The sequence below is a fragment of the Chamaea fasciata genome, unplaced genomic scaffold (genome assembly GCF_029207755.1).
Source record: "Chamaea fasciata isolate MVZ Bird 193981 ecotype frontalis unplaced genomic scaffold, bChaFas1.0.hap1 SCAF_15, whole genome shotgun sequence".
Lineage (NCBI taxonomy): Eukaryota > Metazoa > Chordata > Aves > Passeriformes > Sylviidae > Chamaea > Chamaea fasciata.
The window spans coordinates 7,678,632-7,705,549 of record NW_027094100.1 but is presented as its reverse complement, the minus strand read 5'-3'; the positions used below and the strand labels follow the sequence as shown (position 1 = coordinate 7,705,549).

General features: G+C 41.6%; 1 protein-coding gene across 1 annotated transcript in view; it reads left to right on the top strand.

Annotated features, from left to right (window-relative positions):
• TRPC7 (transient receptor potential cation channel subfamily C member 7) overlaps nucleotides 1–26,918 on the top strand; it is a 69,240-nt gene that overhangs the window by 38,859 nt on the left and 3,463 nt on the right. The window contains exons 3-9 of the mRNA XM_066197292.1: nucleotides 3,092–3,256; nucleotides 8,974–9,190; nucleotides 13,966–14,199; nucleotides 16,000–16,264; nucleotides 22,487–22,682; nucleotides 24,050–24,271; nucleotides 26,217–26,297. Of these exons, the coding sequence (XP_066053389.1) occupies nucleotides 3,092–3,256; nucleotides 8,974–9,190; nucleotides 13,966–14,199; nucleotides 16,000–16,264; nucleotides 22,487–22,682; nucleotides 24,050–24,271; nucleotides 26,217–26,297 (1,380 nt within the window). The remainder of the gene's footprint in view (nucleotides 1–3,091; nucleotides 3,257–8,973; nucleotides 9,191–13,965; nucleotides 14,200–15,999; nucleotides 16,265–22,486; nucleotides 22,683–24,049; nucleotides 24,272–26,216; nucleotides 26,298–26,918) is intronic.

The window sequence follows — 26,918 nt, the reverse complement described above, 5'->3', positions numbered from 1 at the left end:
TTTTTTTCCACTTTTCTGCAAGGAAATCTTTCCTGAACCAGTGGGGAGGAGGGGCTGCTTGAATTTTGCTTTCTAGAGGGACCTCATTCAGAGGTTTCCTCCAAGATTTGCCCTAAACCTGGACAAATACTCTTTTGGCACCCAACGTGGGACTTGGAAAAAATTGCTACTGAATGTGTTTTGGTTATACTTACTCTGTATTGGGGAAAGGCAGTCAGGAGCTAGGCTCCTTGAATTCATAATGTCTCTCTGGGTGGAAACCTTCATGTGTGTCTGGTCCCTAGGCTTTTTTCAGGTTCTGATACCTTTTTGGTCCCTAGGTTTATTTTCTTATCTGGAGATAGCTCCTAACATGTAGTTTTTACAGTAGAGGGGCACAGATTCGGGTTTGCTATTGTGCTGGGCTCGGTGATAATGATTACAGGGAGTTTCCAAAGGTCCCGGAATTTGTTCAAGATATAAATGGTTTATGGTTTCTTTGTCCTACCCTGTGTTTTCTAGTTCCTGTAGCCTGTTTTGGGGGTCTATTAGTAATGGCACCCAGTTTCTTAGAGGAGGAGTAGGGGATGAGACTTTTCAGCCTTTTCTTTCCTTTCCCTCCTCTCCTTTGAATCAGTTACATCACTTGTGGAGAATGTTCAGTTTCCCCTGAATGTTAAAGTGACCATCTTCCTGGTATTTCATCTGGTGAGCTTGCTCTGTATGGCCTGCAGTGTGTCTAGAGTGAGGGTTGAGATGTCCATAGGAGCCGATGAGATCCCTGACCCAGGAGCAGACCCAGCTGTGGAAAATCCTGTGTGGTGTGGGGAATGGGAGGGTATGGGCTGAACAGATGACAGGTGAACACCATCCAAACTCTGTGGCCCTCTGCCTGTCTTTATTGCCTTGTACAAAATGAATTGTTCCACTGAACAGGGTTTTATGACAATTCCTTCTCAATTTCCCTATATTTGTATTTTCATTGTAACTGTTTCCAGACAGAGTGAAAAAATGGACAGATTAGAATGTCTGATGAAGTCTCTGAAATGCCAACCAGAAGTCTTTGACTGTCTCATTGCCAAGGACAACTGGATTTCTTTGTTTGAATCAATTCTCATAATGCAGTGAACAATTGCAAGAGGAGGAGGAAGTCTGGATATTGCTTGGGCTCTTCATCCCAGAATTCTGCACATTCACCAGTGTCATTTCCCTTTCCATGAGACACTACAAGTGGTGTTGAATTCATGATACCTGAAAACAAAATTTGCAAAAGGGATCAATTCTCTACTGGGATTCCTTCCACTTCATTTTTCTGTCCATTTGCCAGGAAGATAACAAGTCCAAGCAGCATTAGGACAAGCATAAACACCAGGCATTAGGAAATGCTTCCTAGTAATACTGCTGTCATCACCTCACCCTTAAACTTTAAATGCTCAGAAGGACTAGGACTCATGATTTATATTTATCTTTTTTTGAAAGCTTTCTTTTTCGTGAAAGTAGCTTAAAACAATGCACATTAAAATGTTAATATTTCCAGGAAAAAAAATCTAAAGACAAAGGAGGTTAAAAGTAACCATCAACTTTCTTTGTTCTGATTGATTTATTCAGTGGAAGGGGTAGAGTCTCATTTTCTTTTTGTTTCTTTTTGAGAAATGTAGATCTCAAAGCCTAATCCATCTCAAAAGCCTACTTTAAACAGCTGCTAATGTGCTATTAATGAAGGAAAAGTGTTACTTCAGAGCAATCCTAATTACTCTGCAACTGTATTTCCTCCTGAACAGAAACAGTTTTGTTATGCAAACATCTCAAGGAGTCCATTAAGTTCCCAAATCGATCATCGATCATCTCATTCACAGACAGAGTAGATGAAAGCACAGTTAAATTTTTTCTCTATCTTTCAGTCCCAAGAAAACTACAGGTGACAGCTGAAATCCTGCAGCTGGGTGACGCTTAAAGGGCTGATCCAGGGCAAGGGGCGGCTGCCAGGCTGGTCCCTGTCCTGTGGCTGCCAAGCCCTCAGCAGCCTCTGCTTTCCTCCTCTTTTTTTCTTGACCCCCTTCATCCTCCCCTTCACCTCCAGAAAGTTCTGCACTTTGAAAGATTAGAGCATTTTACATTTCCCTCCCAGGAGCATTTATTCAACCACCACATTAATAAATGAAACCCTCAGTTATCCTAATGCAATTAGCTGCATCAACAACATATTTATTTGTCCTTTTTTTCTCTCTGTTATTTTGCATTTTCATTATCCTTCTTTGTGATTAAAGATAGCCACATTCTAAATTCAATCACTTCAAAGAACAGTAAGAACTAAAGAAGTTTTATCTTTTATTATAAAACTGTTAGGTAGGACCTGGTGGTGCTGTAATTTCGCCATTAAGAAATTGTCCTTTTCCCTTTTCTGCCACTCACCTTTTCTTTTTCCTCTTTTCTTTTTTTACTTCTGAACAGTAAACCGAAGAAGAGTCTCAGTTACAGGGTACAAATCAGGTACTTTCTGTACCAGAGCACCACAGCTTTTCCTTCTGCTTTTGTATTTGTCTTTTTGTCCTATCGGTAAAGAATGAGCTGTCATATTTTGAAAGGTACTTTGAGATAAAGCATTTAAAGTAGCAAAATACCAGCCAGGAGAGCCCTGCAGAATGGCTCCCTTTGGGTCTTTTCAAAGTGAATAGAACAATATAATATTAGTGCTGTGTTAAGCTGCTGTGTCAATGGCTTCTGTCCTTAGCAAAGTCATCACGATGTTTTTCAGCTTGATTTCCTCTGTGTCTTTCCTGAATCTCAGGGTACCCTGTCTTACCCCAAGAGGTAACTTGCTCAGAGACATTTTGTCAGTGCTGACCACTGATGGATTTGAGGTTTGGCTCAGATATTCTGCTCTTTAATTAAATAAAAACAGCTTTTCTCTAGAGAAGACGAGCAGAAGCGATGCACACTCTGCCAGTACCTGGGGGTCCAGTGTGCCAGGTTTGCAGTTTTCTGTTTGTTTGCTGGACAACAAAGACACAACCTGTCATGTTCCGTGGGCAAGTTCAGAAGGTTCTTCCCTGAAATCTCATCCTCCTCAGACAATGAATGCTACTGACGTCTGTTTCTGGTTTTCTTGCAGTTCGTTGCTCACCCCAACTGCCAACAGCAGCTGCTCACCATGTGGTATGAGAACCTCTCAGGCTTAAGGCAGCAATCCATAGCTGTGAAGTTCCTGGCTGTCTTTGGGGTCTCCATCGGGCTGCCCTTCCTCGCCATCGCCTACTGGATTGCTCCCTGCAGCAAGGTACAAACTCCTGATTTACAGGCATTTCTACCCAGGGCCTGGCATGAAACCCCACATTTTTCCATAAAGCTGTTGGGAAGTGATTGATGGTATTCTCAAAGATTGCCCCAGGGGAGAGCAAGCTTGAGGGCCTGCTGGTTTGAGACTCGTCTTTACTGGGAAAAAAAGCAGGGTGGTGGGCAAAGAGGGTGAGGGAGTGGGTGACAAGAAAACAAAAGGAAAAAGAAATGTATAGGAGATATCAACATAGGAGTGAAGAACAAATAGAAGAGACACAGAAACTAGAAATAACTAAAGGAGAAGATTCTTGTTTTAGTTAACTCTGATATTTAAATTCTTGTTCTTTTATGCACCTTTCGTTGTGGGTTCCTCCATTCTTCAGGGCTCCTTTGTCGCCTTTCCTCCTTCTTTCTGAGCTTGTGGTTTTAATTAGAGGAGCATTATTGTGGGGTTTTTTTTAGTGGAGCATAATTGTAGTTTTAGTTAATAGAGCATTATTGTGGTCTTAGTCAGTGGAGCATTATTATGACACATGGGCCTGAAAGTCTGGAAAGCTCCAGAAAACCTCTAAGTGTTGCAGCAAAGACTAGACTTAATCATAAAATCTTTATGGTTTTGAGGGAAACGATGATGAAAGTTGGAATACTGCTGTATACATAAATACAGATCAGATGGAGGTGGAAAGTTGATTGAGACCTAGAGGTCAAAAGACCAGAGCCAATCCTAAGCTTAGGTAAAATCTCAAGTTGTTTGGGGTATGAAATCTGAAAGAGTCTGCTCAAACAAGTGGAGATAAATAGGTGTGTGGCTGAGTGATAAATAGCTTTATCACTGCTCTTGCCACAGAAAAAGGGGTGGCAGTGGAGAAGATCATTTCACATTCAGCAATCGTCAGCAACATCATCCCTTACAAGGTAGATGTCTTCTGCAGGAGGTTTGTCACAGGTACTTAAATTTGATCAAAATGACCCCTGGTGCTGGAATTGTATTCAAAGTGTCTTCTCCCATTTCCTCTAAAACTGGTTAGGAATCCTTTCTAAATTTATCAAACTCAGATAGTTATAGATCCATCAATTAGTATTGAGGAAAGACTATAATTTGAAACACATAATAATACAATCAGAAAAACAGTCCTTCAGTATTTCTGAGATAATAAAACATGTTTAAGCCTTGGTCTCCTCCAAAATAGCTCCAGGAGGAGTACTTTGTGTTGGAGTACATGAGGATGTACCTTCATCTCCTCAAGGTCTGTATCAACACAAAGCCCCTCATTTTTCACGGGTACCAGACAGGGCTCCAGAGGTGCTCACAGAAAAGTGCATGTGAAAGCCAGACTGTGCTGTGGGTAGTTTTGTCTGGGTTTCAGGGAATTATTGTGTGGAATTACAACCTTGATTCCCTCATGTCAGACCCCAGTCTAGCAGGGATTATGAAGCTGTTTAATTTCCTTCACCTCTGTTGGATGTGCTGTGAGTTGGCATACCAGCCAACAGCAACAATTGTGGTGTAGTCTCAGAATTACAGAGGCCACACTGGAATACAGCAATAGCTGGGAAGAACAATTATACCAAAAAGAAGTTAAGAATTTAAAAGAAAAACATAGAACCTAAGGAGAAAGATACTGAGGTAAACCCCCCCTAAAACTAAAACAGTTTTACAGCTGGAGTAAAAACTATTGAGAAAGTTACTTGGGTTTAATTTCTTTAGGTAAGTGTATTAAAATTTAAAAACAGGGCGGTGGAGGTAATACTTAACTTTTCATCAGCTTTGATTTCATTCATTCATTCATGCATTTCATGCATTCTCATTTTTCAATGTTCCTTCCTTTTCACCCCACTAGACTGTGAAAAACCACATGTAACCTTCTAGCACAAAGTCCAACTGAAATTTCTTTCAAACAGGTATTGTCTTTTAATGCATGGATTTGCCTTGATCAGAACAATGTAGTCTTGATTTTTGATTGGGGCCTGTGATAGAAATAACTGAATAACAAGTACAATTTTTTCCCTAAGAATTGATACCTCACCCAAAATCATCACTGTTAATTTCAAGGGCTGCAAGTTGATCCAAGGGCCTGGTATCATCTCACAGTGTTATTGCAGAAAATTCTACACAAGAAGACTCTCCACTCTGAGCAGCCCAGTTTTGCCCTGGTCAGCTTCACAAGTGTTTGATTTCTTTTTTACTGATGGAAGCAATCTTGATGTTATACAACTGGGCAAAGAAGTATTTTTTCCATAGTAATAATCAGTTAAGATATTTAACTTAAATCAGGCCAGTCTTCAGAGACACACAGGTTCCCAGGCATGGCTCATTTCTGAACCAAGGGAGTGAGAAAAATGGAGGAAATCTCTAAAGTGGAGCTCTGCAATAGGAGCTGTCCTGAGCAGCATTACTGTGTCACATTCTTATGATGATCAAATTCTGCAGCTTCCCATAGGGTAACAGAGGAATTCAGATTCAAAATTCCTTCACTGATGTATCTTAGCTAGGAACATACTCTAAAGCCTATCCTCCCCAACAGATAATTTTCTTTACTAAAGCTCTGTGGGGTTAGAATGCACCATACCAAATACTACTTACAAAAGCTTGATACATAGTATTGACTGGAGCTTGTACCTCAACCTTACTTTTTTTTTATTCTTTTGCACAGAGCTGACTTTATTAAAACCAGTTTTCCAGTTTTAGTGTCAGTCAGTCATTCATTCACTTCTGGATGCACAGACTGTTGTCATGACCCATGAAGTTTAAGCCTATTCTATCCTGAAATACCCTTCCTGACTCATCCATGTCCTAGAAGCCGTGACAGTGAAATAAACTCCTGCTTTATATGTTGGTCGTCGGAATTGTTTTTCATTGGTGATCAAAAGAGAAAAGGGCTTGGATAGAAAAACTGCACAGCCTGTCGCCTGAAAATGTAAAGACAAGAGCAAGAGGGGCTGTTTGGATTGTCTGCAGAGCTTCAAGATGTGTTTTCTTTCTTCTCGGGTTGGCTGAAGTGCACGTTCAAACACTGCCACACTGAGAGGTCACCCACACACAGTCCTAATTGTCTGGGCTGTTATCTCACTTTCCCGAAGCCACACTGGGGATTTGTGGACTGCAGCTCCCATTGCAACAGACTCTGCACTGTTTAAGCACTGGAAGCTTAATGATTGCCTTTGCCTGAGCCATATCTGCACCTTTTAACCCCTAAAATAAATGAGATCAGTACAATAGTATCCTTCATGCTTCTGCTATGGGCATAGTATGAGCATAGTAATGGATTTTTTTTCTTTCTGATATTTCTATCCATTTTTGTTTCCATGTCTTTGAGCATTTGAAAAATTTTGTAATGATATCACACTATATATTTTTGTTCTGACATGATTTTTTCTATCAGAGATAAGATACTAAGTCATGAAATGATCTACTCTCTTAAGAATGAGCCTTTGTATTCACACACACTGGTAGTGTTTCTATCTTAGCAGTAACAGCCAGACACTAACCTGCAATCCTGGTTTGATGAAAGCTGGTATTTTGATTTTCTAAAAAATCAAGAAATTGATACACTCATGCAATTACACACCTTGAGTTTAGCTGTATCATGTTGTTTGAAAAATCTTATTGTCATAAAGTGTTAGACTGGCTGAAGGAATGGACACTTCATTAATTTTTTACAGAATATTTTAGTCAACACTTTCTGTAGCTCTTAGCTAAAAATCAGATTTCTGAGAAGATATAAAAAGTATCAGCTCAAGAAAATAATGGTAAGCTTTCCGCAGTAATAAATGGGACAAATGGCTGACGTAATGCTAACTAAATGAAAATTTCTGTTAAATCATGAGAGAAGTAAGGGAAATAACTCATAAAGTTCATTTGGTTCTGTAATACGTAGGATTATTTCTCTGATAACTGAGACTATGCTACTTTAATCTCAGGTCTTTATTTTTTACATTTGTATAGGCAGCAGAAAAAGTCTCATTATGTGGAGAGGCTTCATGATTCAGTAGGTAATGCTTTTTCTCTTTTAGTGAATTCAGGGTAGAAATGAGTCTCATACAGATTGCAAATGCACTTTCTTAAAAACTTCTTGCTAAGGATCCACGGCTGTTGTTACACTTTACTCTTGCAATCTGAACTCTCTCAGGTCATAGGAGGAAAACATCTGAGATTATTACTGTGTGACTTCAGACATATCCCATCACCCCATCAGCTCAGCACTGGAATCATTAATTCTACACAAAGCATAAATTTACACATCAACCATAAAAACTTTTGAGAGCTACACCAATGGTGACAGCGCTGGAGGTGAACCAGAACTGCAAATGTTGAGACTGGTTTTAACACACTTTATCCACTCCAATTTCTGCTATATTATTCCCAGACAAGATTAAATAAACTTGGGTTTCAAGTCAGTGCAACATCTACCCAATTAAACATGTCATTATTGACCTCAGAGAATGTTAATAAGGACTCCAGAAAAGAGCAGATATTTTCATTTTCTTTAATGGCAGGTCTCTCCCCTATTTAGAAACATGCACATTTCCCAGTAGGATTTCCTATGCTGTCAACTTTATAAAATATTTTACTGACATTTTAAAAACTCTGATAAGAAAAAGAAATAAACCTCAGAATCCTAGAACTTCCTTTGAATTTCTGCTAGACCTAGAGACCTCTGCTTTTGAAATATTTTCTCTTCTGCCATAAGCAGAGATCAGGGATCCTTGGAATTAATCTGCTACTGTAGATAAATATAAAAACAAGTAATTTCCTTTTTATGTCCTTTTTTTCTACGAAGTTTTATTATCAAATTAGTGGATATTAAGAAAAAAAATTGATGATTCCTTGGTATCAAGGGGAATGAATCAATGAATAATATACTGAAGAAAAAAAAAAAATCCAATCTTTGAGGGCAGTCTGGAAAGGCCCCATCCAGGCTCTTCCATTGCTCTGTGTTGTGTCCAACACTACAGGCTTCTACCCCAGTGCTCCTGAAAATGCTTCTACTCTTTTCTACCTTCTGGAGTAATGTTTTCTTGGTTGACAGAAAATGTAAAATTAAGAGTGATATTTAAATTCATTAACAAAGAAAGCTTTTCAAGAGGAGAGGAACAATTATCTGTAGTGAAGGGACCTCCTGCTCTTGTTCTTGCCTTAGTGTATTGAAATAAATCCTTGTGTTCTGGGAATAATTCTCCAGCTTTTGTACTAATTATGAGAGAAGACTATCATAGCAAAGCATATGAAAAGCATTACTAAAAAATATTTAAACAGAAGGCTATTTCTTACACATTGATAATGAACCAAGAATTCACCATTAATAAAAGATTATAACATGCAACAATGATTGAAGATTGAGAATTGTGTCCATCATTAGGATTTATATTGACACAGAAGTGCACTCATATAACAAATACACAAACAAACAAGTCTCTCATGTAAATATCCTGTAAATATCATTTTCCACTCACCATACGGCCAGGACAATTAGATATTACATGTGGGTTTAAAGGGGCATTGTAAGACAGTGCCATGCATAGAAAATTACCCAATGCATAATGTCTACTAACCGCAAATAACAACTTGAACAAATTTAAACCCTATTTAGCTAATGATCCAGAATCAATTACCGAATACTTTTCACCATGGGCAAAAGGTTTCAAATTTTTATAGTGAAAAAAACTTCTAGGAGGTTGGTAAATAAAAACCTTATGCCTATGTCTGTTCCATTGCAGCTGGGACGGACCCTTCGAAGTCCTTTCATGAAGTTTGTGGCTCATGCAGTTTCTTTCACAATCTTCCTTGGACTGTTAGTAGTGAACGCTTCGGATCGCTTTGAAGGAGTCAAAAATCTCCCCAACGAGACCATCACGGACCATCCAAAACAAATATTCAGAGTCAAAACAACCCAGTTCTCATGGACAGAATTGCTGATCATGAAGTGGGTATTGGGTAAGTAAAACCAAAATGTCTACAAGTTCTCTGTGGAAATTCAGCCTCATTAAGAATAGTATGACACACAGTGACAAGACAAAGAAAAACATACAAACAAACAAACAAAAAAAACCACAAAAACCCCAAACACTAACCAAAAAAAAACCTCTAACAAACAAAATCCCAAGCTAAACAAACAAAAAACCCAAACCAAGACAACTCCCCAAAACTGAAACAACCCACTATGAGTCTAGAGGTTGATGTCGAGAGTTTTGGTTAAAAGTGGAGCAAAGAAGACTTTGATCTTGGTCACCACTTTTGAAAACACTGAATGATGCTTAGTAAATTCTCATTGATCTGATTTTTCCACTTTCCATCGTAAATGATATGGATGTTGCCTATTTACCTCTGTTGGTGTAATCATTGCATCTTAAAGAAGGTAATGTTATAACAGAAACTTGTGGCTTCACTCTTGGACAAAGTGAGCAGAAAGAAGTGTGGTGAGTCTGTCTGATTTATTACCCTGCCATGGGATCCTACTGTAATTCGCTGAACCTCAATGTCTTTGGCTGCAAAATGAGTGTAATGTCAATTGCTTTTTTTGTAATGCTCTCCAAGATCTAGTGATGAAACCCACCAGGCAAGTAAGAACTGGATTTTATGAAATCCATAGTACAAAATTTTTACTGGTGAGAAGACAGTGCAGTGATCAAATCTTATAAAAGAAATTAAGTTATTCAACAATTACAAAGTAAGGATTCATGTGGGTGAACCCTTTGAGTGCAAAAGTGTGCCACATGCACAAGTGAAATTTCTAAGGAGTTTCAGACAATCTCATCTGTCTCTCTTTTCCTACAGGCATCATTTACTCCTGGCAGGTCACTTAGTTTGAACCACTAATCTAAACAAGCTCTGGAGAATTTATCGGGAAATTGAGCTTATCAACTCGGCAGAATCTTTGTCTACCTCTTCTGTTGCTATTTTTGCTCACCACCATGATTTTGATTCTTTTCTTGCAGCAAATAATTCCACTGTTCCATAAGTACTGATGGCATTAAATTCCCCTGAAAAATAGGATATGGCTGTTCTATCTGATGACTTCCTGGCCAGTGTTTCTTTGTTCCCTGTCCCCGAGATAATCAGAATCCCATACAGGATATTAGGCTAGAAAATACTGAATAGATGCCAGACTGGATGGAGTAAGACTGTAAGATATATTTTTAAAATTATATTAAAGCAGTTGGACAAGATGATTAGATTTTAAACTAGGTATTCTTTTCTTATAGGCAGTAGGTATCCATCTGCTTGTTGAGTTCCTGAGAGATGAAGAAGAAAACATTTCATTTAAAGTGAAGGTTTTCACTTTTCTGGGAAAAGAAAGGTGATTCATTGTACAGACTGCTGAATATAATGAGATTTTCTAATGACTGCCTACATCTGCACTGACAATCTTCTCTGGCCATTTTACCTGCCTGCCTCTATAAAGCTTCAAGTAGTGTTTCAGCAATATTGAGGTGAAAGTTTGGTGCACCTGGCCTGCAGACACCTGCACTTGTTGAGCCCCATGTGTGACTCTGAACTTTAAGGATTGTAAAAGCACTAAGGGTAGCAACTTTTGGTGCTAAAATCTTAGAGATATTATAAATACCTATATGCAAGTAGAAATATAATTAAAATGGCCAACATAGACCTGCCTAGTGGCTTTCTCTGATGGAGTGACTGTGTAAGTGCACAAGGACATGCTGCAGATGTCATTTAACTGGACTTCTGTAAAGCCTTTTTCATGGATCCCCACAACATACTTCTCTCTAAATCAGAGAGAGATGGATTTGACGGGTGGACTGATGGATGGATAGGAAAGCTGTTGGAAGGTTTCGCGGTCGGTGGCTCAGAGTCCACTGATGGACATCAGTGACAAGAGGTGTCCCGCTGGGGTCTGTACGGGACCAGTGTTATTTAATAGCAGCATTAATGACATAGAAGGCTCAAGTGCACCCTCAGGGAGTTGGAAGATGGTAAATGCTGGTGCTGACACACCTGAAGGATGGGATGCATCATCCAGGCAAGTTTAAGGAATCGTGAGGATTTCACGAGGTTAAACAAGACCAACACCCGCTTTGTACATTGTGCGCAGCAATTTTGGTTCATGCATCCAGGGCTCATTACACACCTTGGCTGCCTCTCCCCTGTGGGCAGGTCTTCCCATCTCTTGCCTTCAAATGAGGAAGGCTGGCCTTTTCCCCATGAGCAGTATGGACAGAGCTGTGCACTGAAAGTAGGGGGTGTTATTTCTAAATCCCCACTGCCAAAGCAGCCAGGATGGCAGTTAACTCTGGGTAGATGCAATCTGAGCACTCTTAATCTCTTAATCCAACAGCCTTTGGTGGACCCAGGAAGGCTCAAAGGCAGCTCTGCAGCATCAGCTGCTCCTGATTTATGCACCAGGCCAGAGGATATAAAAATCAGACAAACTGTTCCTTTTTGTGCACAGGTGGTGTTCAGCACTTATTGCACACTACCATTTTTCTTCCAGATGGGCTGGGCCTGTATCTTGACTCTCCCTCCCCTGCTGAAACCAGAACTGCCCATCAAGGTGACATTTCTGATTATCCCTGCTGTGGGAACAAGAGACATGCAGAAGCTGGAGCCAAGGAGCTGCTCATATCCCACATCTCTGAGCATCAAACTCAGGGAAACACCCCCTGCCAGAGCCATTGGGGGCCTCAGAAACACCACGCTGGGATGTAATCACATCCTGGCAGAGCTGCTGTGTCTAACTGCTTCTCCTTATTTCTTACACCTCATCTTCTGTCCCATCCCCTGAATTTTAGCTGATTTTTCTCTTCTCAATACTTTTACTAAGGAGAATCTTTGAACTACTCTCTCAAAATGTATATACAATTACCCAGCAGTACTGACCAAGTAATTATTGTAACTTTTCTACTTGTCCTGAATAGACACTTTTAAAAAATGATTGCCACAATTCTGGGGAAAAGAACAGTGGAAATTATAGGTCAATAACATGTTACTTTCGCAGAGGGATTCTAATTTTAGTCAGACTCTTCATTTTTAGACACTTCTTACTTCATTTATCTGTGATTTAGGTGTATTAAGTGAGCAAGATTAGAAATAAATTTGGATGGGAGTCATTTCTGGTCATCAGTGAACAAGTGCTTTGTTGGCCAACGCTGCCATGCATGTGATATTTCCTTAAGTGCCTTAGTACCTTTAGAAAGCACACATATGTAAAACACAGGGCTAATGGCTTCTATCCACCATTTCTAAAATGCTTTTTGTCAAGGTAGAAAAGTTTCTTTAATATTTCATCCTCGCTCCAGGAAAATTCCTGAGAACCCAATTCTTCCACCTTCTCCCTTAGGCTATTTATTATTAAATCTCACAGTGTCAGTGTGGGGTGAAGTTCCTGCTTTTACACAGCCAAGCACCATTGAGGAGGAGAGCTGGGAGGTTCCTCCTGCCCTCCCTCAGCATTCTGCAGATCTCAGCCTCTCTCCCAAGACAGACCTACCCTGGGCATCACCTATATCAGGCTACATCTCCAAGGAGATTCCAGGGCTGTGGAGGTCACGGGCTCGCTGTGACCTTGGCTGATGGTGCTATGGATAGCTCAGCTTTCCTTTTTCTCTTTAAATCCTCCCCCGTGCACAAGGACTGTCAGCAGCACTTCTCCACTCCTCCACCCTCGGGCTAAATTCCCACTGACCCGTTTCCCTCCCTGCAATCCGTCTTCCCCGTGCACCTCTGGGGACACCCTGTGCTTCCAGGAGGTTCAGAAGTAGCCAAGCATATGCATTTACATGCCACACCACGAGAGCTTCCAGCAGGGAGGATGAAAGGAATTCACAGAAAGGAGAAGATTGCAAGAGGTCGCATGGAAATTGGCAGTCGTTGCTCCGTCTTGATTAAACGTGAATTTTGCTGCTGCTATGGAAACAGGACTGGGTAGAGTGCAGGCAATATTTATCAGTAGGTTAAATATTCCAGCACTTCAGCTATTCAGGAGCAAGATTTCGGCCCTGGAGCCCTGCTGGGATTGAAAACTGGGCAAATTGGTGAATCTGACCTGAGCTCTTTGACTGAATTCACTTGTCCACCCCAGCTCTTCCCAGTAGGACATGGATGTCAAATATTTGAATTCACTGGGTTTGGCATTTAGGTTTATTTGTAAGTCTGTTGTCAGAAATCACAAATTAGGGCTAAACTCAGGGTTTTCAGAGTGGTAGATCAGACTTTAATATATGGAAATTCATTATTTAATACAGAAAGCTTTATGAAATTGGAAGAACAGAACTTCTGTCTTACCTTTTTTAATCATGCTAAACTTACTCTTGAACAGTTCTGTTCACATTCTCTAAATAGACACTCCCACTATTCTAGGGAAGGAGGAAAAGAGCAGCAGAGCAAGCAGTGCCACAGTGTAGAAAGGCCATTTTGGGGACGAGAGAGGAAATATACCTTTTCTCCGACTATTTCAGCAGTAGAATTTTATAGTGTCACCAGAATCTCTGAATGGTGTTTTCTGTCACCATCAGAAATCATCTTTTCCATTGACTTACATAGTGACATTTTGAGATTTCTGCTTCAAAAGCTCAAAGGGACATACAAACTAAAATGTTGCATTAATTTTAACAAAAAGATGACATGAGCCATTCTCAATAAATCTGTTTAATTAAAGAGTCCTTTGCTTCAGTCTTAGAAGCCACAGCAAACAGGAACCAGATCTGTCTGAGTAAAAAACACCATCAGTTAAAGATGCTCTGCTCCCTCCACAGGTATGATATGGTCAGAGTGCAAGGAGATCTGGGAAGAGGGACCACGTGAATATGTGGTGCATCTCTGGAACCTGCTGGACTTTGGGATGCTGTCCATCTTCGTGGCATCCTTCACCGCCAGGTTCATGGCTTTTCTTAAAGCATCTGAGGCACAACAGTACGTAGATCAGTACGTTCAAGATGATGACCTCAATAATGTCACCCTTCCCCCTGAAGTTGCCTATTTTACCTATGGTAAGATGCTTTTTGCTGTCTAATATTTCCTGTTCTTTTAGGTTAATGTGTGGTAGTACTGAAAGCAGCTTTCTTTTTGTGATATTTATATAGTTTTTTTTTAAATAAACCAAATTATTTTCCCTAGGTCTACCCATTCCAGCCATCTTCCTAACCAGTCAGAAAGGATCTGAACATCATTCAGCCTCTGCACTTGTGCTACAGCTACATTCAGGTCAATCACATACTGAAAATGTAGCTTGAGCAACAGATAATCAGGAACTCAGAGTGAGCAGAATTACAGATTAATTAATCTGCTTGGTTTTCCAAATGAGAGAGGAGGGAGATGTGTGAACAAACACAGAATCTGAGGCTGCAGTAACTCTGCATTTCTGTTACATCCGACACCTCTATAAAAATAAATAAAAATAGCAATACAAAAAGCTGCTGCTCATCAAAACCTACATTTTTATAGAGCCTGTGTCATCTATAAGTGCTGACAGGGAAATGCAAGGCGCAGCAGTGCCTTGAAAATGCTATTTTGGATGGCTGAAATGGGTTTTCTTTGCTATACAGAAATGAACAGAGCTTCACACATGTGGGGACTGGATTTCACACCTCTGCAAGCTCTAGATGGCACCTTGGGCAAAATCCATGGGGATTTCTGATCACAGGGGGCAGCAGCAGCTCCAGAGCTGGGCACCAAGGGTCACCACTTGCTCCCTAGGGCTGTAAGGTTGTTCTAGTGCTGTGCTTGGGCTGGAGAGGAGAGCTGAGACAGCACTTCCTCCACTGTAGACAGTCCCACACAGCCCCAGAGCCATTTCCTGACCCACAGCAGTTCCAGAGCCCCGGGATCAGGGTGGCCCCACCAGCTCAGCCTCTTGCATCACTCTCTGCCCACACAAGCAAGAGGCCATGCAGACAATGCTGTAGTTTTTCCCTCTCTGGCTTGCTGCTCATCCATTTAAAGTGAGTTCATGATACAAAAGTGCAAAGGGTCCAGAACAGAATATCCCAAGGAGATCCTGTGAATTCCTCCATCTGCTGCTTTTCCTTTGGTTCAGATTACTGCAAATAATGCCTAAGTTTACTGCTGTGCCCCTGAAGGTGTCACATGTTTTAACTGTGAGTCACAATCTTTCCATCAAGAACCTCAGTTGATGCAAGGACACTTATAAGCCATATTAATATGAATGTTTACATTTTCAGCAGATTAGGTAAATGATGCATATCTGGAGCTTTCTAAAGCAAAAATATTAGAGTAATGACACTTCAGAAACTGGTTTTAATTTAGAGATAACACAAAATGCTACTCATTGTTTATACCTGTTTTACCTGAACAAATCCTACCTTTCTTATCTAATGGTAGAGATAGAGATCTTGATGTCCCTAATGCTTCCTTTCCAAATACTGACACAGTGCCCCGTATCCAAATCTACAATTATACTCCACTGTGTTATGGTTTTGGTTCTCCATCTCAAGAGCTCCAAACAGAGAAGGCACAGCACAGATGATATTCAACTAAGAAACAGAAAATATCAGGGTTGTTTAAAGCCATGCTGGTTTTTTTTCACTGTGTGGCTTAAGTAAACCCCAGTGACTTGGTCATTTCCTGCCTTTACCATGTGAAAAATAAAACTAATTCACCATATTTGTACAGCATGTGGTGATCCAGTGAACAATTGCCCCAAAGTCATTTTTTTTTTCTCTTTAACTCCCACCCAAATGCAAGATTGAGTCTGGAAAGGGGTCATTTATCATAGCAGCTTCCACCTAACCCTTTTTGTTACTAACACCTAGTGTAATGTATTGTTTTAGCCAGGAACAAGTGGCTCCCCTCGGATCCTCAGATCATTTCAGAAGGCCTGTATGCCATAGCTGTGGTACTCAGCTTCTCCCGCATTGCTTACATTCTTCCAGCCAACGAAAGCTTCGGCCCCCTGCAGATCTCCCTGGGGAGGACTGTGAAGGATATCTTCAAGTTCATGGTCATCTTCATCATGGTGTTCCTAGCCTTCATGATCGGGATGTTCAACCTTTACTCTTACTACCTTGGTGCGAAGTACAACCCTGCCTTTACAACGTGAGTACCCCTGGGAGAGGGGCTGCCCTCCAGGGCTCAGCCCCTCCTGCCCCACTGCTGCTGCAAGGTCTGCTCAGGGGGTTTCTGCTGCAGCTGGGTGGGGAAACCACACCCAGGTTTTGTCAGGGAAACTTGTACCACAGCCCTCAGCCCTGGCAGCCAGCTCCAGGCCTGAGTGCAGGGAGAGGAGCAGTCCAGATCTAAATATTGCTGGAAATCAAAATAGCAGATCAGTTCCATGAGAGGTTCGGTTCAATGTGTCAAGAGAAGCAGTGAAGAAGTTAAACCTAAGATTACTGCTCTTAAACCTGTAAGATGAAATGTAAGTAAAATAAGGAAGGCTTTTGCTTCTCCAAGAACATTGAGGGTTCAATTCCCACAGGGGCCATTCATTTAAGAGTTGGGCTCAACAGTCCTTGTGGGTCCCTTCCAACTCAGAATATTCTAGGACTGTGTGACCTGTTTTAGGACATCATCTGCGTGCAGCTGTGATTGTTGGGTGCCCTTTTGCCGAGCCAGCTGCTGGTCATGCTGCTCTAAACAGACCGAAACCACCCAAGGTGCCTGGGATGTGGGGTTTAATTCCTGACTGGGAATTTTCCCATGTGAATGCTGCACAGAGCATCACAGCAGCCTCCCCTCCACAGTGGTCTGCCTGGGCCATGCTCACCTGCCAGCCCTGCAGAGCTGTCTGTGTTGGGTGTCCCTCCTTTGCCTTGACAGGGATGTTGGGAAGAGAAAGAGGTTGGCAAATACCAATGGAATGAGGTTCAGAGTGAGGCTGCTTTTGAACTTATAGCCCCTTGGTGGCAGGACAAAACGCGGTCTCGATTCTCCAGGACCCCAGGGACACAAGTCCCAATCCTGTGGGGGTGAGCTGAGGTCCTGAAGGAGTTCTCAGGGCAGGGAACAGCCCTGCTGAGTATGAGGGGTGTGTCCCAGCATCCAGGGGAAAGCCTCCTCCCTTGCAGGGCAAGGTGGCACCAGCGCAGCGCTGGGACTGTCGATTTTGTGCCTCACAAATCCACCTTGACTTGCTTTAGGGACACAATGGCGGCTTTCCGTCCCACACTCATGTCTGTGGGAAGCTTGGCATGATGTTTTCCGCTTGCTCTGAGCTGACTTCCAGAAAACAACTCCAAAGCCACACTGCCTGAGCCCACAATGGTTACTGCGTGCACAGCAGACATTTGATGCTGCATTTGATGTGTCAATTCTGGAATGTGTTACACAGTGAGCCTGGGGCTAAGCTCATCACTCCTCTCGGAGAAATGTCCTTTCCAGCATCATTTCTGTCCTGCAAGTGGCTGTTTCCTTCCAGTTTAACCACAGCACCCTCTTGTGCAACATGTAACCTGTAACACAATGTTTACTTCCCCTTGTTGAGCCAAATTTGCCTTCTAGACCTCTCCTAGAGCCTCAGGATGCATTTTAATGGAAGGATTTGTGAGACCAGATGCATTTACATCTATCTGTGCTCAGTAGTTAGGGAGAACTGAGTGTGTGGGATGTGACTTGCTTCAGATATGAAAAGACAAAGATGCCCTTGAAGCACAAAGCTTAATGAGAATCTAGTCAGTCCCTTCCCTGACTGCCTGGTGGCACAGCAGCCCTCACTTCTGACATCCCCCAGGCACATCCCTGGAGAACAGCACTGACAAATTCCAGTGGCTGGTGCAATTCAGCACAGGGGCTCTCTTATTAGCACTCATTATCTAAATGCATCTTCCAGTAGTTACTGTCTTCTGATTGAAATAATGATCAAACATTCACTAAAATGATGACTACTCACTGGAGTGAAGATTGCTTTAAATGCCCAAGGGATATTTGGACTGGGGAGAGATCCTCCTTAACTTCAGCCTGCTGGCTACTTATCCTGGAGGGACTTCATGTTGTTATAAAGTGAATTGTCCATGAGCATAGATTTTCCTTCCAAGAATTTGGAAGAGACTGTAAAAATTCTTTCTTCTGGTTATTCAGACACACAGGAGTGGCAAAGGATGATGAGTGAAAATGAGCCCTTTCATCATGTGAAACAAAGAGAGGAGATTTACATTCATTCCGAAAATCCTTCTTAGACATTCCACGCAACAAACTAGAAGCCCTGAGGTAGACAGTATCAAACAATCTCAGTAAGCTAATTGCAAGGTTGTTTTGGCAGGTAGACAGACATCATTTGTAGAAATGCTTCCTGCTCTATTTTTTGTGCCTGCTTGTTGGCCTTGCTGAAGGTGATGGTCTCCTGCTGCCATTAACTCACTCAAGGAAAGGAGGAAGATTTCAGTATTAGAGCTGGATATGGATCTCAGCTGTTCATTCACTGAAAAATCACTGGGGCAAAAAGGGGTAATGCTTACTTTGCTGTCCTCATAACCCTCCTGCGACGTCAGCAACATCACAGAAGGCATTTCCTGGGAGCATGTTTGTGAATTCTAATGAGGATGGGTGAAATTTCACGGTGAGTTTTGTAGGCAGAAATGTGACTGTTTAACTGTGGGACCTGATTCTCAGAGGTCACTTGGACAGTTGTGACAGAAAAAGACCCATTGGATTTGGACACATAATTGTCTGTGGCCAGTTCCAAAGAGCATTGACAGGTCCCTGGATTGCCTCACTGGGAAGCCTTAGACAAACAGCTCTGCTCACTAAAATAACTCCCAATTACTCATTTAAGAAAAGTACACCTTCCCAGGGCAGTATGTAAGCAGAAAAAAAAGAGTGTACACTGTGGGAATTGCTTGCTTCGTTCTAAAGATAATAGCTAGTGAATGTTTGGTTTAACTTTCGCCCTCCCTTGATACTGTGCTTGGAAATTGTGTACTCAATTTCTCCTCTTGCTCTACAGAGCAAGCACATAGCCCCCCAGTGGCCTCCGATTTGAGTTATTATACAAAGTTTCTGTCATTTCTTTCGTTTTGATGTTCAGGAAGCAAAGAAAATAAGGATGCAGTCGTCTTTACTCCACACAGTTAAATATAGAGATTGTTTAACTAACCATACTTTCAAAATTTTTTGGAATTTCTTCAATGCTGAAGAGCAGATCATTTCCACAGCAGTTGCCACCACACCAGCTATGTTTATCTGTTTATCAGATGCTGTGTACAGCACACAGCTCTTGAAACAGCCTGTAATTAAGAACACGCTATGCAAACAAAATCGAAATGGAGGCAAGGCTGATTGTGTTCATCTTGCTTTCTGCATCAGAAATCAGGCTGAAGGCTACAAGGCAAGGTTTTCTGTTTCACTCTCCCCAAAGGGGAATGTGACTCACTGTTCAGTGCGAAAGCTACTTTGAGGCTGGAAGGCTTTTTTCTACTTGTTTTGTTTTGTCAAAATGTGATAGTTTTGTAGATTACGTTGACTGCATTGCTTTTTTGGCAGAGTTAGTTCTCAAACTCATTTAAGGAGATAAATCTGAAAGGATGCCTCTGAAAGAGGAGGGCACAAGACTGATAGGAAATGAGAGCCTTGCAGTCATCCTTCTTGATGAGCAGCACACTGCTGTTTACAATAGCGAGGAAAATCTGCAAATAGATAAATGGTTATGGTCTGTTAGGAAGCATCACCTTCCTCCATGCAAAACCTTTAAATTTTACTGAAGTAAGTGTCATGAAACAAATAAACAAAAAAAATCTGTGTGTTCTCCCCAGTGCAGCAGCCAGTTCTACCACAGTGAGGAGGGTGATTGTTGTGTGCCCACCTCCACAAGGAGCCTCAGCCAATCTGTCACTGCCAGACCCTCCTGCTGGCAGGAGCTGTCAGGCTGGGCGGGACTCCTGACTTCCGAAATCCTTCGTTTGCCTTTGAGAAGGATAAAAACACCTGCTGACCTTGCAGGAAGGGGGTAAATTGCTTAGCTGGCAACAAGGAGACACACTGGCATCTTGGAATCTCTGAGAACTTGGCTCCCAACGCCCTCCACTCATGTTTTAGTGAGATGTTCTTAAAAGAAAAAAAAAAAAAAAAAAAAAAAGCCCAGCTGATATTCCCTGCAGCCTGTGCCAAATCTCGTGCAATCTGGCAGTAATCTGAAAGGGAGAATAAAAGAGTCATCCAGCCTTTCTGAAGGGTAGGGATGGACTAGTACAAAGTCTCCTTAAATCATTTCCTCTGACGGAGGGAGACCCGCATCTGCCTGGGGGCACTGCTAAATCATTTTGGTGCTACAGGTTAGGTCAACCTCTCCACCAGCCCCGCCACCACGGGCACTGGTCCCTTACACGACACTGGAAATAAGGTTTATGGACATTACAGAGGAACCTGGCACCCCTGCCCTCACCTCTGGGACTCAGGGTGGTCAAGGTTCCTTGCAGCTCTCAATTAACTGTTCAAGGAGAATCTGGCACCACTGGAGTATAGAGGTTAATGTTTGAGCTGCACAGAAGGACCAGAGCTGACACATTATATTAAAATCTATCCACAGCCTGGAAAACTGAGGGAACCTTCCTAAAATTAAAAAGGAAAGTTAATAGCAGGGTGCAGTTGGGCTCAAGGCTGGGGGTTATGGCTTGTATTCATTTGGGAAATCACTTCAGGGGTGGGTTTCAGTGCCAGAGATCATTGGTGTAATATTTGCTCCTTAACTGGAAAGTACAACATCCATCGAAGGAGCAGTGGCCAGATTGCTACTGTACAGCAGAGGGAATGTGACACATTAATAATCCCAGGTCAGCTGGGCCTCAGATAAGGGAGGGAGAAAACAGCTCAGCAGGTGGAAAAGTGATGGCACCTGAGTGTAGCACGGTCAGAGATCAACCCCCAGGGGAATCTCTGCAGCCATGCAGAGCAGCAGGGGTCAGGGACTGTGGTATCAGGGACTCTGGGGTCAATGAAGCTGTGCGACATTTATTTGAAACATCACTCTAGGTTACTGCCCACAAGACAATATACAGAGTAAATATGATAGTCTTCACTGCAGTTTTATTACTACTTGTAAATTAAACATGGAGTACCACAAATTATGACGGGAATTTAAAACCAGTTTGCTGCAGCAGAAAGGAAATGCCCAGGAATCCACACCAGCCTTTCAAAGGGTTGAAATTAATTTATCTTGCTTTTGTGAATGGTCTAATTGATGGTGGAATTGATGTAAAGTTTCTTTTTCCTGTTGAATGTGCCATGGTTTGTGTCTATAAGCGGTTTTTATAAACAGATTTAGCAGGATTAGTCTGCCACCCTAATAAAAGACATTTCATCAAGATAATTTTTATGTGGCATTGTTTCATTTGAAGGTGTTACCTCCTGGCAGGCAGGCGGAGAAAGGAGGCAATTAACTGTTAACAGGCTAAGGATTGCTGGGCAAAGGCAAAATGCCTTCTAAGTTAAATATTAGGCAAAATGCTTTCAAAATGTGCCAGCATCCCTCCTCTACCTCCTCCTCCTCCTTCTGTCCTTCACAGCTGTGGCTGCTCCCCTCCCTTGTTTCAGCCCCCACTCCTTGGATCAGACTCTCCTTTTGTGGCCTGACCTGTTAGTCCGGCCACATTCTTTCCAGCCCCACTCCTCTTTGTCATTGGCTTATTCCCCTTTTTCCTATCTTTCAACATTTAATTTTCCTCTTGTTCCTTTCTACTTTCAAGCAAGGATAATAATCAAATCAAAATGCCTCTCTGCAGCATCTTCTACCACTCCTTAAATCCATTTTTTTTTTCTTACAAATGCTTCAGTGTCTGACATGTTTGCAGTCCCAAAACAGGATGAGAAGAAAATCAGACTATGGTCTGGCTATATTTGCACTCTGTGTTCTTTATATTAATGCCACAAAGCAGAACTTTTCAATCCCTTCTCCTGGGTAAAAGACATGCTTCTCTTCTGCCCTGGAAACTGCATAGAAGGAGGTCAGATTTGGTTCTATCTTCTTGGGATGTAAAAAGAGTGAGTGAGTGAGTAGAAGCAAAAGCCCTACATAAAAAGTTTCAAAGTGCAAGTTGCCCATGGATTTTTCTTCCCTATTAGGGACACAAAATCCAAATGTAACACACCTGATGAGAACAGATGGAGCAAATCAGGGCACACTGTAACTTTGTAGTATTAATCAGAAATCTTATTTCTCTATGAAAACAGGAAATATGATTTTGCACATCCCTGAGTGATGGATAACGGGTTACAATAACTGTGCCAAGACATATTTATATTTGTGCATTGCTGCTTTTGTTATTAGCATGTGGCCTGGCTAACCCGGTGTAAACTCCATAATAAAATGATCGTTTGCTTTATTTTTAGGGTAGAAGAAAGTTTTAAAACCTTATTCTGGTCAATATTTGGCTTATCTGAAGTGATATCTGTGGTGCTGAAGTACGACCATAAATTCATTGAGAATATTGGATATGTACTCTATGGAGTATATAACGTGACAATGGTGGTTGTGCTGCTTAATATGCTAATAGCCATGATCAACAACTCCTATCAGGAAATTGAGGTAAGATAAATCAGACTGCAAACTCAGTGTACTTAATTATTACTGATCATGAAAATGCTAAAAACCCAAGTAGTCTGTAGCTTCCTACTCTACATCCAAGGTTAGAATCCTGAAAACATCTTACGCGGCATAAGAGTAAAGGCTGAGTCTGTCCCCAAATTAGGGCTGAATTAATAATCAGCAATGAATCATTTCTATAACTATTTCAGCTTCCTTGTTCTTAATGACCCTCTGTAATTAAACCCAATTTCCTTTACATGTATTTAATGAAAGTGGTTTGTGATATTTTTTATTTCCTTTGTTGGTTATGGTAATTTATGCCTGTGTGTTGTCTTGGCTGCGTTGTTTGCTTGTGACAGAGTAATATTTCTTCTGACTTTTTGCCCTGTTCTCTACTGCTCAAACACTCCAGCCCATGTAGATCTGAAGCTCATGTGCATTCATGAAAATGTTTAGAAATTCCATATTTTCCAATTGCCAGGCATAAAACTTGATACAATTTTTTTTTTTTTGAGGGGTCTCTAGGCTCTGCAAAACATGGCTTCATGGACATTGACAAACCCCATCTTTTAAAACATGTAAACAGAGCCCCCAAGGAATATGAATAGGTTTCTGCAGAAAGGGTTTGCCCAGCCCTGCTCAGTAGTGTGGCTTATTAGCAGAGTGGATTTGCTAAATTCTTAGGACATAAACAATTCCATGCTAATCTAAATAAAGGCAGGAAAAAAATTACATTATTTGGATAATGTTAATGTTGAGTCACCTTTTACTTCTTATTTGTTAAATGTCAAACTTCTGCAGTTGGGTTTGTATTAATTACTTGTCCTAATCTCCCCTCAGAACCTGACATTGAAAAAGGCCAGGGCTGAAAATATTTTCTCACTGTAATGTCTGATTCATCCATGAACTGTAGTACAAATATAACTCTATCCTGTTCATGCTGTAACTGAGTCTAAATGTCAGAGAGACCTTACATGTGCTCTCTGCCCCAGAATCTTTCAGGATTGCAGAAAGCAGAATCATTTCTCCAAAGGTTTCAAATCACTTAGGATCAAACAATTCCCTAAATCCTATTCACCTGAAGCAAGCTTTACTCCAAAAGGGGTCTCAGCCTCTAACTGCATTTTCTAGTTTATTGCAGTAGACAGAGATGTTCTAAGAAAAAAGATCTCTGAAAATATCTGAATAGATGGCCTATATTATCTTTCCAGTTTAAACTTTGTGATGGCTGTTTCCTTGGCAAAGTGCTGTGTCATCCTGTCTAGTTGTAGTTAACTCCTACCTGCATGTTTGTCCTGGTCATAGCTAAATTCCTTCCTGTTTACTAATTTGAGTGTTGATTTGGTTTTCCTTCTTCCCTTCCCAAGGAGGATGCAGATGTGGAGTGGAAGTTTGCACGTGCCAAGCTCTGGCTATCCTACTTTGACGAAGGAAGGACTTTACCTGCTCCTTTTAACCTAGTGCCAAGCCCTAAATCATTTTATTATCTCATACTGAGAATAAAAATGTGCCTCATAAAACTCTGCAAATCTAAGGCCAAAAACTGTGAAAATGACCTTGAGATGGGGATGCTGAATTCCAAAAAACGGGTATGTTTCATCTCCACTTTTTCAGCTTCTTTGTGGTAAGGATTCACGCCAGGGAGTTCTGGAGAGGGTTGTGTGGCACTCAGGGACTGCAGGGGCAGCACAGCCTCTCCCAGAACCTCATCACTGCACGTTTTTTATATCACATTGCAAGGAGAGGGTCCCGCCAAAGGCGTGGCCTCATTGCACCAGGGAAAGGGCAATCTTTATAAAAGCAGGCACTTCTTTAACTTTTGTAAAAGCTGGCACTCCAAGACCAGATAAGCAAGGTCAAAGAGAGGGGCAGAGGCACAAACAGGCTCACAACTTGTCTGGCTCAGGCCCATTGCTCCAGGCTCTCCCAGCAGAGCTGTGACACTGCCCAGGGAGGGGAGGGCAGGGTGACACTCTCCAGCTGAGACTTGAGCAGCCCACCCTCAGCTGTAACCTTGAAAGAGAGACTGAGAAGGGAAGGGAAACTGGAGGAGGCTTTGCAGAGTTTGATTTTGGGACATGTAGGCTGCTTTTAGGTCTACCTGGACCTCTTGGAGGAGCAAACAGCTGAGCCATCCAGCTCCAGGCAAAGCCCCTGGCCTCCAAAGAGGATCATCCTCCCAGGAGTCTGAGAGACCTGCTCGGGTCTGGTGTTCACCCAGCCTCTGCCAGCACCTAAATTGAAGGGAGAAGTCTGTCCATGTCCAAATAATTTAACTACCAGCTTGGGGAGCATTGCCAAGATAGACAAGCGTGTCTACAAATTCATTTAACACTGCTATTGATTACTGGAAGAACCACTAGAACAGTGGAGTCTCAAAATGAAAGAAGTGTTTCTCCTTCAACTACCTCAAGTAATGATTTAAAAATGTTTTTAAAATGTTATTTGAATCAGACAACATTAAGCTGGCTTTGTTTGAAATTTAATTTCTGCTTCAAAGCCTAAAACAAAGTAATAAAATTTTCTCTAAGCCTCTCCTTCCCCATGCCAGATGAGTGAAAGTGTCTGGCTTGACCTTTTTCATGGAACTCATGCAAAATTCATATTTTCCATGGCTTTAGCATAAACAATTAGGAGTATCAGTCATTTCTCGCTTGCCTATTGATTTTGTTCACATATCATCTTCAAGAGTCTCTGTAAGCTCATGACACACCTGATGAGTAAGAAAGAAATTTTTTAAAAATTACATTATTACTTCAGACTTTTAATCTAATGATTATAGACATTCTGATTGGAAAGAAAAAAAAAATAAATCAGGATCTCTGGTTCAACCGGAAAAGAAAAGCCCTTATCCAGGGCCTTCCCTCTACATACAATTGCATATAGGTCTATCACATTTATTTCTCTGAATAGGTGGGGTTTTTTTTTTCTGTTAGTGCTGGACCAAAAACCTCAGAGGTGGATTACAGTCAAAGAAACCTCCAACAACTATTGTGTGTAGTGTCCGGAAGAGTCTCCTTGGAAGCTTCTAGAGCTGTGATGCCTCTGATAAAAATAAAATGGTCTATTTAAAAAACACATATTTTTCTTGAGCCAAAAGAAGTAGCAAATGGTACTGCTGTTTGAAAAGGACCAGTGAAAATCGATTGTGTTGCAGAATTTGGTCTTGTACCACAGTCTTGTTCTTTCCAAATACAAGTAGTTATCTTTCTTAAGTAGTGCTCAAAATTGATAAGCATCAGCCTCATTAAGATGAAAGTATTTTGTGCCTCTTAACACCTTGTTGTCTAAAACTTGTGTGTGAATACCATTTGTGTCTAGATAATTTAGAATCTAGATTTTTCCATTAATTTGTGTAATTTTTTTGTTCTTTTCTGTCTCCCAAAAATTTCCTTTTTTGGCCTGAATGTTTTGGCTTTTACTCTGCTGTACAGGGAACCATTTCCTACTGTTTTTCTAAAGCTTAGATTGGGGCTGTCCGGGTATGAGAAGCTATCATTGATTTAATCATATCATGATGTTTTATAATTTCAGAAAGTTCGTTTTCACTCTAGCATTCAAAACACAGAGAGTTTTTCTGGGAAGAACGCTTATAACAAGCCCACAAGATACCAGGTAATCACAGCATGAAAGCAAGAGCCAGGGGAGAGGTCTGGCCGTGCCCAGCCCTTACCTGCAAGGGTCACTTTTGCCTTGTCCCAGTCGATGCCACCCTGGGATGTGCCAGGCTGGGGCACTGGCACAGACCTGGGGTATTTCAGAGACAAAGACAGCCTGTCACCCCTGGAAATAAGGACGGTGTTAGCATTTGTCATGCTAATTAATTCCACTCGAGGGTGTTCAACTTAATACACGAGACATCATCCAGCCTTTACTCCTCCCATCTCGTACTGACAACATTTCATTTCCCAGTCATCCCTCCAGCTGCTGCATCACCATTTGCATGTGTTTCATCCTGCCGAGCTAAACCTGCAATGTGCTACGGTTCAGACCCCCCCCTCCCCGTGTCTGCAGAGGTGGCTCAGGGACCACAGCTGTCTGTCCAGCACGAGTGTTGTGCCAGCAGATGTGTCATTTCTTGTGCAAACGTGTCCTAGGGCAATGCAGCAAACAGACTGTGCCCCGCAGGAGTTTTCCCGTCTTTTTTAACATAAAGTGAAAAGGAATCTGATGGCAAGTGATGTGTCTGAAGGGACAGACGTTAAAGACAGATGAGGAAAATAATAGTTAAATTGG